Here is a 17,260-nt window from a genome sequence, read left to right on the forward strand (position 1 = left end):
ATATTAAAAGATAGATGGAGGTTGATAAAACCGAAAGTTTAATGATTGCAAATGAATGGAAAAGGTTGACGCTATGTTTCTATCAACTACACATTCAATTCAGCATAAAATATTTAGCATACACATTTTGCTTATGATAGATAGGATGTTCTTGTTTGTTATTTTACTAGACTCCTTAAAATACCCGTGTTTTGTTAGGAAATCTATCCATAGTAAAGTAGGATTTTACACGAATAACAAAAACAATATCCATAGTGAGAATAACACCGATAAAAGTTAGAGTAGAATCTCATTATACATAGGTTTTTGACATTTATACGACTCGAATGGATCTTATGTGATTTCGTTCTGAAATGTTGGTACGATTGATATTGCATTTGTATCTCGATGGCTGTGTTTGTTGAGTAGTTCTGCATTTGGAATCATGTGTGTTTTCCATTGCGGAAAAAACGAATCTATTACTGTTGATATTATTTAGTTTTGTCAGTGAAAATGAACTAACTGGGCTTATTTTGCAAGAAAAAACAATAGAAAAGATATTTATGTTTTGCTATGTTTCCAAAAAAGGTTTATCTCAGTTTGAAATAGATAAATCTCAACTCGAATCAGGTATATAAAGAATTGAGGCGAGCTTCAAGCTTACATTTTCTTTATAATTATCTTTTCATCACTCTTGACCTTTTTGACAAAAGAAATTTGACAAGTAGTTCGTGTGTTAGCATCATGTTCACACTTGCGATTAAACACTCTCGTAACTTTAAGGATTTCCGAGGTGAATTTCACACAAGAAATATATTTCCCCTTTCAATTTATCTTTTCTTTTATTCTTTCAAATTTGTTCACACCACAAGTAGAATATTGCATTTTTACAGAAATATTTTTCGTTTAATACACAAATTTTGTTTAATACAAATGATGCTAGTGCTGCCTATTATCCACAGTAGGAAATTTGAAATTCAATACGAGTTTTTTTCTTAACTAAAATTAAATGCATTTCGCTTATATTTATATATTCATCACATCGATATTCAAGTTCTAAATTTATTTCCTGTTTTCAAAAACTTTAAACGAAGCATAAAATTGATTATGTAAAACTATCTAAACAAAATCTATTTGATTTTATACATCAGTCAATTTTTCTCCAAACACATTTGACGTATACAAATTATTTTCTGCAGAGTTTAGCCGAAAACGATGTTATGGGCAATACAAATTATGCAATTTGTAGATATTTTTACACAAACGTTTTTCAAATATGTAATAATGATTAATTTTTCCATAATTTGTAGATATACACACATAACCTAAATTCTTGTAAAGTAAAATTGAATTTTAAAATATTGCAAAAAAATACGGAAAAAATATTGATTTTACATATACATATATTACTTTTTTAAAGTTATTTTATTTTGTTTAACAGTTTGTCACTTTTTGATTTATAATAAAATTTTAATAATAGTGTGCAGTAAGTTACACTAAATTAAAGGAAGATGATATATTTTAATTTGGAAAAATGTAAAAAATGCATAAAATGAGAAATGCATTTATACTACTGATACGCAATAGAACACATTCAACACGTTTTTTTCCTAGTTACACTTGATTTTAATCCTCAGAAGCCAATAAGCTTTTGAACATTGAACTTTCCCTCGTTTTTTGTTTTTGTTGTTCTTGTTTCATATTACACTATTATGTGTGCCATCAAATTAATGTTTACCTTATTTAGTTCAAAAGCAACAGACAATAAAAAAAAAAAAAAAAGACACCACAAAAAATCAATTTTCCAACACCATAGTACATAGTCTCTGGAGCCTTGTAGGGCTTCTGACGAAAAGTAGTCCCAGTTCCCATAGCCATAACTTTAATTTAGTTATTAGTCGCGATTCAAATCTATCACATCAATTCTGCCGCGGCACTTTCAATCATGAAACGTCTACTTTTTATCTCACTTATTTGCCTTTTTGCAAGTGTAAAAGGTCTCAGTTATACGGTGACATCTAAAATTTATATTGATGTGAAAATTAATAAAAAACCAGCTGGACGGATAGTGTTCGGCCTGTTTGGAGAAGAAGCTCCGAAAACTGTGAAAAATTTTAGACACATTTGTTTGAAGGGCATCAATGGAACAACCTATATAGGATCTAAATTTCATAGGGTCATAGATAGATTTATGGTCCAAGGTGGTGATATAGTTTCGGGAAATGGACTCGGATCGGCAAGTATTTATGGTGATTACTTCGAAGATGAAAACCTTTCCATCGAACATCTTCGGGCGGGTTATTTGGGAATGGCTAATCGTGGACCGAATACAAATGGATGTCAGTTTTATATAACGACGGTTACTGCAAAATGGCTTGATGGAAAACACGTTGTATTTGGAAAAGTCATTGAAGGAATGGATACTCTTTACGCAATAGAAAGTGTAAGATTTACATTCCTCGTTATATTTACTTTTAATCGTAAAGCCTAGTACATACTTGTGAACCATCTCGTAAACCCATACAAATTTCAGTTTTTGGTTCACCCGTGAACTTGCTCGTGAAGCTGAGTGGAGAACAAAGTGGAGAATTTTCGTTCACGGGAAATTCACGTGCAAAATGTACGGGAACTGTTGGTGAAGCTTTGACATTTGGTTTGTTCATGTTCACAACGTGTACTCACTAGTGTGTACCAGTGAGCAATGTCAAAAGTTCACTTTCTCCACTGGCGAACGTTCACTTCATGAGGAAGTATGTACTAGGCTTAAAAAGAAGAAACAAAAATGAATAATGAAAAAAGATAGTGACATACCTCAGCCTATCCTGCGTGCTACAAGCTTTAAAGCATAAGTTGGGGTACCTTACAAGTTTCTGACAAATCCGAAAGGCCAAGGTTAGAAATGTTTGGACCGTTTATATTTCTAAGATTTTTGCGAATTTTCTCAGTCAGATCGACAGATCAGGAGTACAAATGTATACGTAAACAAAATTCACTATTCGGCATCACTTAGCAAACAAATTAGCTTTGCATTTCTTTTTTGAATTGTGTGATTGAGAATTGTTTGAAATTGAATCATACAAATTTTGTACGCAGACAGCAAAAGTGAGACATTTTTGAGAGATATTTTTGTTTATATTTCTGAGAATACAGATCATGATCATATCATATTCCATGTTTTATGTCATATTCTTATAACAGCTCCTCTAATACGATTATATCACTATTTAAAGAATTGTAGCAAAATGTAGTTTAGGTTAAAAATATTTTCAGTCTAACAAAATCTATTCGTTGAGTTATTTTCTGAAAAATTATCTTTATGTTTTTTCAGGAAGAAAAATTCAAAGATTTTTTTTGTTTTTATAAAAATTTCAGTGAAATAAATTATATTATACATTGACAAGTATGAATTTTTAATGGTGAATGGAACACGGTTTAAAATCAATTTTATTTGTCTAGTACTAGTGAACTAGTATTTGCTCTGCCAAATGTTCACAATTGAACGAAATTAAACAAATCAAAATGCCATTTGGAAATTATAAATATTTCATTATTAAATTAATAAAGTATTTATTATGGAGTTTGTTAACATTGGCCTCTTTTTAAGCGTTTCAATTTGAAGTTCGGTTGTTTCATTGGAAAGTGAGGGAGAATTTTGTATTATATTTTAAATGAGAGAGATAAAAGAAGATAAGACGAGAGAAAATGTTAAAATGTATTACTTGAATAAAGTCCTATGGGAACAGAGTCAACTAATATCAGACAAAGTACAAAATTGATTGAATTCATGACATATCAATGAGTCATTTAAAATGGCGTGTCTTATAAGCTTTTATTTTTGACAAGTGAAAACTTGGATTCATAGGTCTTTGGCAGTAGGATTGTATGCGATATTAATTATTTTTTAAATCTTTGCTGTTGTGACTTGTTTTTTCATTGCAGTTCAATTATTAACTTTTAATTCTCTATTTTCAATAAAAAAAAAAGGTTAAGACAGACACAGAAGATTATCCCATACAACCTGTGATTATAACCAATTGTGGAGAAATGCCAACAGAGCCTTATCAATTTTACCCTGATGAATACAAGTAAGTTCATTATATCGTAACATGTGCACAGCATTTTTAACAAGCTTTAATTTAAACAAAATCCAATTTTGTTTAGCATTTGGGGATGGATTAAAGCAGCTGGCCCACCACTTCTTAGCTCTTTATGTGTGTTAGGAACTTTCCATTACTTTTATCGTCAACTAAGTATGTACTGTTAATGTTTAGAATATTTACATATAATTATTTTGTATTTTAAAATTGTTCAATTTATTGATAAGTCATGTCGTGAAATATACATTAATAAAAACAAAATATAATACTCAATTAATAAACTTGTTTATGTTGAAGTTACTTTGCCTTTAAGCAGAATAGGTATTGTTGGACCAAGATGTATCTGAAAACACGGTAAGAAATATTATGTATTTAAAAAACTATGAATAAACAAAAACTTTGACTCACATCAATAAACAAATAATCCTCAATAACTTGGTTACGTTCATAAAATTCATTTGTTGTTGTTAATTTTAAGTTAAGGTTAAGTTTTATTGGTAATTCATTTAATTCTTCAGTTGTAGCTTGACAGATTTCAGTCAAAATAAATGGGTTTTTCTTCTCTTTTACTGGTTGATTGATTTTCGTGTAGTGTTCTTTTATCTGTTTAATTTCATTTGAAAGTACTTGTCTTTGATGGACACCTGCTTCATCAAAGTCATAGGAATGTGAATGAAGATTGTTAGCTTTAGTGTTTTGATTAAAAATCACTTCAGTATCTGAAGATCTTTCGTGTATATTTTTGTAACCTTTTAAAATGTTATCATCTGGTGATTGATAAAAGTAAACGAACGAGCTAGAAATACATTATATAATAGGATAAATAATTGATAAATTAGTGTTTCTTTTCGTGGTCAATAGAACACTATAAATGTTTTCAAAATATTTTTAATTTTAAGCTTTGGCGATTTAACATATAACAAAACTGACAGGTTAAAAATGCATTATTGTTGGTGTAAATATGTTACTTGACAAATAAAATCTTTAAATTTGACAGAAATAATTGATAAATGAGTGTTTTTTTTCGTAGCCAAAAGAAAATATGTATATTAAATTTTTTTAATTTTAAATGTTGACGTTTTAACAAATAATAAAACACATGTTATGTCAAGCTGACAGATTAAAAACGCATGGTTTTGTGAGTGTAAATATGTTATTTGACAAAATAAAATCTTTAAATTTGACAGATCAAAGATATCCATATCGGTTCAAAGGGTTTTAGACGAAAACATTTACATTACATTAATAATTAAACATGGAAAGTCAGATAGTCATAAATATTGACACAGAAGGTGTCATATAATACGTATGTATAATACATGAATACAAATTTACGGGTAGACAAAAAAAACTTACTCCTTAACCAGTGAAGATTCAAAGGAAGCTGCTAGTCCCGGAACAACAACTTCCGTTCTAAGTGACAAAAACAGCCTTCCTGGACCAATGAATAACATTTCTATTTCAAAATTGTTCGTTTCATTCAGCCTTATGTTATTCATATTATAGCAAAAAGCCGAACATTGCCATGGAATTGGACGACAGATTGTATGCTTTAAATTAATAACAGGATCAAATTCCATTGCGCGGAGAAGCATACATTTTCTTGAATATTTGTCAAATGTTGTCATTAACTCATTTGATTTGTAAAGATTAAATACAAAGTTTTCACTTTCTAGAATTCTTTCGATTTCTTCTGGTCTTGGATATGTTTCATCCGAATAATTAAGTAACAAAAATCCATCACTTTTGTTTCGTTTTAATGTTCTTTTGGGTGTATGTTTCTCAAGTTCACTTAAAAAAGGTGATAAAGCTTTTTCATCCGAATAATTAAGTAATAAAACTCCATCATTTTGTTTTCGTTTTAATGTTCTTTTGGGTGTATGTTCCTCAAGTTCACTTGAAATATGTGATAAAGCTGATTCTTCTCCGAAATAGTATTTTCTCTTTCTATCGTTGAATATATCACGTAAATGGAAATAATTTTGAACTATATCATTTAATGGCTGCGAAATTCTTTTAAGTTTTATAGGTACCACCATTGGAAAAACTCCTGATCCAATAATTCGAATTGGAACGGACGTTGTATTGTTGTTTATTTCTAAGCCAATGCTCTGGGAAAAATTGGAAATAAAACCCATGCAAATATTAAATTCTATTTCTGTGCTTGTTTTAGGCTGAAGGATGAACTGTTTTGGGGAAATAATTTCAACATGGCCACCTGTCAAATGTTTCTTTTGGTGTGTAAACTCATTTTCATTAACAATAGTTATTTTAATTGCATATTGGCTGAGACTTTCGATTCTTATTTTATCCAAGATTGTTTTATACCATATCTGAGAAAATTAAAAAATTAATAAATAAGAAGTTTTGTAGTTTTTAAAAAAAGTTAGTACATTTATCCCAAGATTAATGTCAGTTTTAGAAACTTGAATTCTTGCTCTTTGGCTTGTGACTGTCAAATCTAGAACTTCCGTTTGGCCACCAATGACATGAAGATTATATTTAGACACCATTGTCTTATCTTTAATTAAAACATACATTTATAGTTTTGATTTCAATTAAAGAATAGAAACCTATGAAACATGCTCTTACCCTTAGGCAAAGTCGGTAAGAATATATAAGCTTTGAACATTGATTTTGGTGCAATTTGTCCACTCTTATGTTGAAATCCAATTTTTATAGGTTCTTTTATCTTTTCAATAGTATTATTACATTTTGTATCGTCTCCATCCAAATCACTATTTTTACAAACAGTTCTTGAATGTTCAGAGCTTGGTTTATCCGAAAGACCTAAATACTCAAATATCTCATCTAGGCCAATGTTTTGAGTATCAACATTACAAAATGGTATTGGTTTGCATTCATTTGGTTGAAAAAATGTTCTTTCAGACTTCAAACTTCTCAATGATAAAGATGAAGCAGAAAAGGTATCAGTTTTTAAACTTGAGCTTGATTTTTGCTTTAAATCAGCAACTTCGTTGATTACATTTGATTTTGTTGTATGTGATGTGCTTTCTTCATCTGATGACTCTTGACTGTCCGATAAGAAATCTTCCGAGCATTGGGTCCTTATAGAATTTGGAAATTTTGGAACTGTTTCTTTTGGGATGGAGAGTATAAGTTCTGATATTGTTTTCGAATAAGGTTCCTCAACATATAATTCAGATGAAGATCTTTCGAGTATTTTAGATTCTACTTCTTTCCAGTTAAAGGTAGCATTAATGTGACTACAGTTATGTATGTTTATATGAGCAAAAGAATCTGAGTAAGGTGGGAAGAGTGTAACCTTAGGGGTGCATATTCGAAGAGCGGGGCCTACAATTTTGACGTGCAATGGAAGAGATTTCTGGAAATCATGAAAATAGTTGATACAAGTTTTCAATATAATTTGTAAGTTTTTATTAAGTTATCTTCTTTTGATTTTAAATACATACCTGCGTCTTATTGTTGACCTTACACTTTACCAATCCCTTAAAACACTGACACATTAAATTTGGCTCATTTATTTCGTTTTCATCAAGACTGACGTAGATTTCCTTCGATGTTTTTCCTTTCATGCTAAATTCTAGGAACTTTTCTTTTATGTTCTCACAATTTTCTCCCAAAATGAAGTTCCCCTGGACATTCAAATCAATATTTGCTACGAATGGAGTAGTATTGATAATGGAAACAATACCTGAAATAAAATTAAATAATTTTGTAATCTTTTAATTTATCAAACTTCAAATATTGTCTACCAAATGCCTTGTTCTCATTTAATTGGGGATTTTTCACATTAAAACAAAGTTCATTCTTACTCCACAAAACTCGAGGCTCAATTACATTGCATTTAGCTGTAAAAGAGAATAACTTGAATCGATGTTTCGCATCATTTATGACGCCATCAACATTAAACTCTTCTTCAGATTTTATTTCTTTCGATGTATCAAGTTGTATTTTAACTATTTCTTGTCCATTTGGTCTTATTTTCAAGATATTAGGTTCAAAATTGATAACGTGTGGTATTGGAATTATTGCAAGTTTCTTTGGAATTTTTTTCTCGAAATTAATTTTATATGATTTTTCTCCTAAATTTTCTATCAATATAATATCCTCTTGAAGCTTTTGGTTTTTGAATAAAATTCCTAAATCTAATCCAAGTTGTATATTTGGTTCAAATTTAAGGGGAGCCCCTTCAATTGAGAATGTAATCGGAATAATCTATTAGAAGAGATAATGTTGCTCCGTGAAATAATAATACATTGATATCATAGGCACCCGCAAAAGGGCAGGGGGGTTTATCTCCACTTGGATCCGGGCTTACAGCTTAGACTTCTTCGTCATCAGTTTCTAAATTTGCAACAATTGTACTATTAGACCACCTAAAACTAACACATTCGTTGCTTCTATTGCAAATGAATAAATTCTTTTCACTATTTAAACCAATGTAAGTATCTTCCAATATCAATTCACTTGTACTCAAGTGTATCAATTGATTTGAAAGTTCCATTCGAACAAATATTTTAAAAGATTTTCCATTTTTCAAAGTAAGTACTAAGCTCGTAGTTATTGTATCCAGTGGAAATTTTCCTGTGATAAGAATCTTGGAATAATCTTTTGCTGATATATATCCTGAAATAGGTTTTATAGCGAATCCTCCATAGTTCCTATAATTTAGTATAGTTAAATTAAATTTAGGAATTTCATAAATTTAAATATAAATTTTGAACATCTTACGAACAAATTGAATACATTATCACTTTATCTTTTGGATTAGGGCAGGGGGGTTTATCTCCACTTGGATCCGGGGTTACAGCTTAGACTACATATATAAATTTTTAAGTTCTCACGATTGTAAGATATTTGACACGATTTTTGGTAACAGGCTGTCAGATTTGTCAAATTTCTTGGATTTGTGATAGTTTTAAAATGTTTGTGACATATTATCAAAAACTTCATAATCAGTAATTGTTAGACGACATTTAAAATTGTCAAATGTTGTTATTGTTTAATACATAACCATACAAAACTGATAATTTCATCATTGTCATACTAAATTAATTTTTTGTGCGGACTCCAAATCCGATTAGCTACCCAACTGACATTAAAATTGCAAGACTAAGTGACAAATCTGCCATTGAAAGGCTTCTGTCAGCCTATTTGAAGTTATTGTCAAATCACTTCACATATAATTCCTATATTTTTTGGAGAATACAAAAAAATGTAGTTTCCCACCCTATGCAAAAACTTTTGAGGTCGCCTATGATTGATATTGGTTCAAATTGTATTTACTATGTTTTCAGCATGTTTAAGATTTATGTTAAGAGCATTTTTGTACAATCCTGGATCTAGAAACTTCGAGAAAATGGATATTATAATTTTTTGATTTGGTGCTAGACTTGCTCCAAGTGGTTCCAAAAATTGGTATTTTTCATTTTTCTGTAAATAAATTTGTTGTATTCATATATAGAAAATGCAAATTATTGTTTGAGTTTTTTTATATAGTGGAAAAAAACCAACAAGAAGATGAAGAACGCGAAAAAACACAATTTCACTATGGTTTAAAACTTAAAGTAAAGTTTGTCTTAAAGAACAAAATTATATACACAACTTTGTGTGATCGTAATTGTGTGTTGTAATTTTATTCTATCTAAGAACTTCATTAGTAATTAATATTTTTAATAGATGTTCTTTCATGTCTTTTTTGGACATTTTGTTAGCAAAACAACGTCTGCTGGCTCAGCTTGTTATTAATATTACCAAAACCTCAAATAATAATGGACTTTATCCCAAAATAAAATAAAATTATTGACAAATTTTATAAAGAAAATTGAACACAACAATAAATTAATAAATTGTAAATTTTTGATGCTTACCAGCGAAAAAATGAGTTGAGCTACAGTAGGGGAAGTATTTGTAATAAATAGTTTTGTTCTCGTCAACTCAAGAACCTCCTGTTTTTTAAATATTTTTTCCATCGAGATTTGAATTTCTGGAGGAAGGACTTGTGCTTCTACCTCAAAAGAATACTCTAGTAATTTTCCAACCACTTGAAATCTAAAAATATTTAAACAATAATTCTTTTTTCTCTTATACAAACCAAAAACTATTTTTTTCGAAAAATTGAAAAAAAAAAATCTTTAAAAAAGCACAGTACTGTGTGAACGCATTTTTCAACACGAAATTGTATGGTGATTTTTTAAACTACAGATATTTTAAAAAAAAACTTTCTTCTGAAGTTGGATTTGAACTAAGACTATCAAAAACATTCGGAAAAGTATAATTTTTAAAAGTTTAGTATTGTATGTGCCTTACATTCCATGAAGAACTATTTTTCCAATTTTTCGAAAGATCACAGAGCATTCAACTTCAATTTTTTCTCCGGGAGTAATAAAGAATTTCTGTTGATTTTCCTTTACTTTGATTATACCAGATGTTGATGTTGGCTATAAATAATTTGAATTTAAAGAAAAAAATACACCAAAAACTTCACTTACAATAACTTTAAAATACACAAATCCAGGCACAATGTCAATATTTTTAAAATTCATATTAAAAGTATTTTCCATGTCTGCATAAACTGGTTCTGAGAAAAAAATATCGTTGTTATACTCCAAGGCAGGAATCATGCAATTGTAATGAAGCCGTAAAGAACTAGTCATATGTGAAGAGTTTATAGTATCATTAAAATTAGAAGTCTTCCCATTTATAGGATGGACCCGAAATTGTACAGATTTTGTAGTTGGTCCAGAACTATTTGGAACCAATGCTAATGGAAAGTGTTTTCTTCCATTTGGTTCCAAATAAAAATGTTCTTCTTCGATTGCTATTTCCTTGGCATCACATGGCAAAGCTTTCCAATTCATGTTTAGATAGTTCTTGTTATTTCGTAATTCTTGAAAATAATCACATCGATCAAGAAAGTAGTCTAAAGAGGCATCGATTATTTTCATGCCTATTTCCAGTTGATCTTTTGAATGTATATTCTTGAAATCTTTCAAAAGATCGGTTGATACTGCAGGAATATCATCTATAAAATGGAATAAGAAAACGCTAGTAGTAGTTAGTGAAAAACTTTAAAAGGGACACCTGAAGTAAACAGTTGAAAGTCTTTTTTTTAAATTATAAATTTTATACCTAGCACTTTCTTTTGAAATAATGAGCTTATTTCGCTGCTAACATTGGTTCTCCAGCTTATCTCTTTGTTCGAACTGAAATCTGAACAAGAGGTTTCAAGATCTTTTCCTTTAAATTCGCAAGCACTTGAATTATCATTGTAGTATGTTGTTGTTCTTGTATCAAGAGGTAAGTTTAAATTATCCACACATAATATCAAAGGAGTTTCGTCTCCATCATCGAATATTGTAGGATCTACCATAATAGGCACTGGCAATGGGTTAAATATTTCCACTGATCCTTTTTGTGGTATGCATATGGGAATATCCCCAAAATCATATATTTCTGGGAATAATGTGACTTTTGTTGGGAGCGAAACTCCTCTGAAAACAAGGGGATGATAAAAAATATTTCTTATCTTTCACTAATGGATGATTATTGACAAAACAACAACCTTAGCAAGATCCAAAGAAAATCTCCGGATTTGATTTTAAAATTAAGTTTTGTAAGAAATTTTCCAACATCCCGTCGATAAAAACTCAATTCAATTGATTTCTTATCATCCGGTTTGAGATAAGTGGATAAAGGTGTCACTGAGCAATTAATCTCATTTTGGTCGGTATGACTTGTGAAATAAATTTCACCTGAAATCGGTTCTTAAATGAAGAAAAAAAACAATATTTAAAAATTAGTTAAACATATCAAGTAAATATTATGAAACCTTTATTTAGCACTTCCAATGAAAGGCAGTGAATTTGACCCATATAGAGACTGCCAACATTTATCACTGTAGGATTTATTTCAATATTGGGTCCAAGAATTTTTCCACTAATATGAACCCTATACGATTGAGGACTATAAAGAGGACAAAATAGGTATGCGTGTTCATCAATTTGAAATTTTGATTCATCTTCATCATAATCGAAATTTTCTGGTGGAGTGAAAGTGAATATTGATGCAATGGAACTCAATGCTGGGATACAGCCATGCTAAAGGGAAAATAAAGAAAAACACGTTAAAATTTCAAATGCTCAAGAAATCCACTGAAGCCAAAATTAACAATTCGGTCGATCTCACAATTAAAAAAAAAGTGCAAATAAAAACAAATTTTCATCTGTCTTGAAAAATATTTTTTAAAAATAAATTTACTTACATTCTTCCTGACTGCAACAAATTCTGAAAATTCAAATTTATCCTCATCTTCGTCATCAGTTTCTAAATTTTCAACAATTGTACTATTAGACCACCTAAAACTAACACATTCGTTGCTTCTATTGCAAATGAATAAATTCTTTTCACTATTTAAACCAATGTAAGTATCTTCCAATATCAATTCACTTGTACTCAAGTGTATCAATTGATTTGAAAGTTCCATTCGAACAAATATTTTAAAAGATTTTCCATTTTTCAAAGTAAGTACTAAGCTCGTAGTTATTGTATCCAGTGGAAATTTTCCTGTGATAAGAATCTTGGAATAATCTTTTGCTGATATATATCCTGAAATAGGTTTTATAGCGAATCCTCCATAGTTCCTATAATTTAGTATAGTTAAATTAAATTTAGGAATTTCATAAATTTAAATATAAATTTTGAACATCTTACGAACAAATTGAATACATTATCACTTTATCTTTTGGATTATATACTAAAAATTGGTAGTTTGAAGACGAATTTGCTGGAACTTTAGGTAAACATATTATTTCAGGTACATATATTTCTTGATCTTTTCTCAAAACTTAAATTAAAATGAAATTTGAATTTATATTTCTTTACTTGGGATTTATTGTATAAAAAACCTATAAGAGGAATCTCCCAAATAATGTCAGGATGTTCAGCTAGTACAAACAAATAACGATTTTGATTGATAAGCTTCTTCTTTGTTGCTTCTACAGAAATATCAACAGAAACATGAGATCCGGGTTGTATGCTGGTATTCCCATTTATTTTGAGTGTGATATCGTTATTTGGTTCTGTGATGAATTTAACCGTTCGACAAAGCTATATTTAAATTCAAAAAGCAAATACATCTAAGATTCAAAATTGCTTTAGAAACGTCAAAAAAAAATGTTGTTAAAGTGTTATTTAACTTACTGTTCCCGTGTTTCGAATAGTTATTGTTTCACAATAAACTTCAAATAATTTCAAATTTTTGATAAGAATAATCCGTGGGAAAATATTAATAGTTTTTTCGAAATTGTCATCTCTCAACAAGTCTATAAAAACATAATTATTGTCAATAATTCACAAAAAATATGAAATAAAATATAATACCTCTTTTTTGAGCGCAACAAAAACCACGAGATTTTTGTGAGCACCCTGTATCCTTGTCTAAATTAAACAGCATTCTCTGGCAATGCTACAATCAGTCAGCTGTTATTTTGACAATCGGAGGAGAGGAGGCTAAACAAAAAAAGAAAAACGACCACGAGTGTGAGATTCGCAGAAGATTATTTATTTAAATTAATTTTTCTATTAAAATTAATTAAAGCTTTATATTTAACAAGTATTCGACATCAAGAGAATCATTTTCTCAAAGCACACTTCGGTAAAAAATCAAAATCATGTCGTACATAGTCAAACAAGGTAAATAAAACTTAGATATTTTGGAAAATGTATTGTGGTTATACAACGTTTTTTGTTTCTATCTCTACCAAGTTTTTCTGCAATCTCGAACTCCACTGGTCCAGTTTCAAAGATTTCGAGGCAAAATAAACATCCAGAGACCTCAAAAGCCTCACTATGAACGAGCCAGAGTGATGGCAGTGACCCAACCAATCTACGAGAAACCTCCACCATCGAAAAATTGTTTCGAAAAGACAATAAAACCCGATGAGCTTAATCCTTACAACAAAATTATCGCTAAAGAAGTGTTCAATTGGTTGGAACACTCGAAAATGGTTGGCATATTCCATTTGAACCCAATTAGCGAAGATGAATTATTTAAAATTCGTGTGGCTCTGCATCGACAAAATATCACCTTCAAACGATATGGCAAGAAAATCATTAAAATGGCTGTCGACAACACTAAATACGAAGCTATCGTCCCATTGTTTGATTCGAATCATTGCATTGTATTCTCGCCAGAAGCAAATGTTGCCACATTATTAAAGATTACCAGGAAAGTTCCACAGATGTTGCTCTTAGGTGGAATCTTAGAAAACAGATTGCTTAGTAGGAATGAATTTGTTAATTTCGCAAACCTTCCTAACATCCAGGTTGCACAAGCACAATTTGTTTCAGTATTAAATATGGCTGTGGGACAACTTGTACAAAATTTGGAAGCTCATCAAAATTCTTTTGTAAATATTTTGGACGTTTATGCCAAACAAGATGTATCTGTAGCTGGCGAAGTTGTAGCAGATAAAACACTCGAAGCAGCTGCAATTCCAGCAGAAAAATCTTCAGCTTCTGAGAATGAAAAGGAGTCTTTAAGTGCGGACAAAAAAGAAACAACTCCAGAGGATAAGGCGTCAGCCTCAGCAACAGAAACATCACACGAAGCAGACGGAGTAAAAGAAGATAAACCTTTTGAAAGTAAACCAGATAGTGAAAAGCCAAAGGAATAAAAATGTAAATGTGTTAATGATAAAAAAAAATTAAAAATAAATCAAATTGTTTTCATTCACTTCAAATTCTAGTAAAAGATAAAGGGATTAAAAGATTTCCATTAAAACATCTATTGAAATTGGTTTTTAAAATAATTATTCGATTATTTCTGCTTTTGAGTACATAATTTAAGCTTTGAAGTGTTTTCAAAAACATTTGAGTAACAACAATATTCATTTACCAAATGTTGAATCAACACCTTTGTTAAATACATTTGAATTTTTTATGTTTTTTTTAAGAATGCAATCTAGTCAACCAAACCGAACAATTCTAACAAAAAAAATAGGACCTTTAAATTAAGTTAATAAAAATAAGAGCCTCAGTTACTATGATTGGAAAAAGTGGTACTATATGTAGATGAAAAATCATTAAGGAACAAATTTACGAGTGTCAAAAATATTGACCCACTCTCTAAACATACATGAACACCTGCAAAATGAAATTTTGCAGCAGTAACAATTTAAGAAATTAAAATAAATACGTTTTTCGAATAATCTTTAATTTTACTTAGTAAGAAACTAAAGCCACTAACAAGTGTTTACGAGAGAACAAATTACTAACATTTTTTAAAAATGTTTCAACAAATTATAAGGTTTTTAAATATATGGTTATACATTTAACTATGAACTTTATAAATAGATGTCATACATATTTTTAAATATCTGATCAAAGCAACCTATTTATGCTCTTTTTCCATACAAACTATGGCTGTTTCAAACCAAAAACTTTCTATTTTTTGAAGATAAAATGTGTTTCTTTCTTCGCAAAGATGAACACACATGATTCAGTGAAAAGAATTCAATATAAATGATTCCGAGAAAAATAATATTACAGATTAAAAGTAAAAGTTGAATAAATACAGTGTATACAAACAAAAGTTTGTAAAACCAAGTAAATGATTTATTAATATTTTATGAAAAAATACACTAACAACGACATATTTTGCGTTAAAAATACAACCTATTTGTGAAGATGTGAGCTATAAGATAAATAGATGCACACCAATTAATTCTTGGAAAGACTAAATTTTATAAAACATTAAATTACCACCACAATAATAAAATAAGTTGTATACAAAATTTTAACATTTTTATAACTTGCTTTGCCTAATATGTATCTTAATAAAAACAAAATGTTTGTTAAACTTTATAATAATAGATCTCCTTAGTTTCTTTGGGTCTTACCAATAATCATATAAATAAATTAAAACTCACTTAAATATTTAACTGGGTTTTAAATATTTTGCCTTACCAATAAACATTTTAATAGTTAGGTAAAGGGCTAACGCCGAGTTAAATTTATTGTTGGGAAACTCATCTATAAACAGAGTTAAATTAAAATTCATGGTTGGCACTGTCGTTTTGACAGCACTCGCAACAAATACTTTTCAGGTCACAAGAGTTGAGATTTGTTGTGATTGTTGTCTGCTGATTATTCGTGGCAATATTTAATAAAAAAGCAAATCGAATAATACTTGTTTTAATATATAATTGTGATTATGTCTTTCAATTTTATGCTGAAAAACATAAGTATTTAACTGTAGTGCCGATAAAACTCTGTATGGTCATAGTTTTAAAATGGTTAAATTTTGTCTTTATATACTTTTTGCCTCCTTGCATCGGCCACATTTTCCAAGATATTTATATCTTCTATTATTATATCGTCCGAATCCATTTCAAAATTTAATTTTAATCAAATATTTTTGTTTTGTTTGGGCCTTAACAATAATCAAATTTAGTGACAACTTAAATATTTAAGTGGACTCCAAATAATGAACCATACCAATAATCAAATTAATAGTCAGGGGGGTCATTCCGATAACCGTTAGACGATAGCGTTTCGACGATAGTCTCACTTCACGTAAGACGATAATCGTCAAAGTGATATCGTCAAAACTACGCTTGCACGATAGCTAAGTAGGTATCGTCTGCTATTAATTTCCGTTGACAACTAAAGTTTCGATGTAGTTTAGTTTTGTTACAAAATGAAAATAAAAACTCAAAAAAGAATTTGGTTACGAAGAAAATAAAGAGATGAATTTGACCTTCTTTCTTTTCAAAACTATATGTAAGCATTTTTTTATATACAAAACATTAGTAATCTCTCTTAATTGTTGTTAAATAAATAAAACCATTGTAGTTTTGGAATTGCAAAAGAGGACTTTATAATGATATTATAAACAATAAATTTACCAGACGGTTGTGACATAATGTACATATATACATTCAATATTAAAATTTGTTGTAACTATTGAAACTTTGGAGCGGAGGAGCATTGGTATATTCAACAGGCAACAATTTTAATATCTCTATTGCACAAAGCACTAATTCAAATTAGTTTTGAAAACAAAAAATATTTTTGAAGCCAAGTTATGTTCCCTGTGGATAAAATGAAGTCTTCACTTCCTTCCCTTGGACAAAATTGGTTGGCAACAAATGAAAACACGATAAGTTACAATAACAATAAACATCACAAAATAGGTG

At 29.6% G+C, this 17,260-nt stretch overlaps 3 protein-coding genes across 3 annotated transcripts; 2 read left to right on the forward strand and 1 right to left on the reverse strand.

Moving 5' to 3' along the window:
* The first annotated feature begins 1,857 nt into the window (after positions 1-1,857).
* LOC129951693 (peptidyl-prolyl cis-trans isomerase, rhodopsin-specific isozyme) lies at positions 1,858-4,357 on the forward strand. The gene is made up of 3 exons (XM_056063983.1): positions 1,858-2,422; positions 3,964-4,064; positions 4,141-4,357. Exons 1-3 carry the CDS (start codon positions 1,925-1,927, stop codon positions 4,241-4,243), a joined length of 702 nt encoding a protein of 233 aa, XP_055919958.1. The 5' UTR covers positions 1,858-1,924; the 3' UTR covers positions 4,244-4,357.
* Positions 4,272-13,582, reverse strand: LOC129951691 (uncharacterized). Its single transcript, XM_056063981.1, has 19 exons — positions 13,443-13,582; positions 13,263-13,384; positions 12,968-13,169; positions 12,774-12,906; positions 12,325-12,703; positions 11,893-12,160; positions 11,626-11,827; positions 11,193-11,554; positions 10,553-11,085; positions 10,371-10,501; positions 9,932-10,112; positions 9,348-9,494; positions 7,814-8,276; positions 7,511-7,752; positions 6,669-7,422; positions 6,470-6,597; positions 5,433-6,409; positions 4,485-4,872; positions 4,272-4,419 (listed from the first exon to the last, which is right to left on the reverse strand). The coding sequence occupies exons 1-19, from the start codon at positions 13,513-13,515 to the stop codon at positions 4,363-4,365; spliced, it is 5,742 nt and encodes a 1,913-aa protein (XP_055919956.1). The 5' UTR covers positions 13,516-13,582; the 3' UTR covers positions 4,272-4,362.
* A 3-nt stretch (positions 13,583-13,585) lies between these two features.
* Positions 13,586-14,850, forward strand: LOC129951692 (39S ribosomal protein L10, mitochondrial). The gene is made up of 2 exons (XM_056063982.1): positions 13,586-13,754; positions 13,827-14,850. The coding sequence occupies exons 1-2, from the start codon at positions 13,733-13,735 to the stop codon at positions 14,735-14,737; spliced, it is 933 nt and encodes a 310-aa protein (XP_055919957.1). The 5' UTR covers positions 13,586-13,732; the 3' UTR covers positions 14,738-14,850.
* The last annotated feature ends 2,410 nt before the right edge of the window (positions 14,851-17,260 follow it).

Source organism: Eupeodes corollae, chromosome 3 (assembly GCF_945859685.1).
Source record: "Eupeodes corollae chromosome 3, idEupCoro1.1, whole genome shotgun sequence".
Lineage (NCBI taxonomy): Eukaryota > Metazoa > Arthropoda > Insecta > Diptera > Syrphidae > Eupeodes > Eupeodes corollae.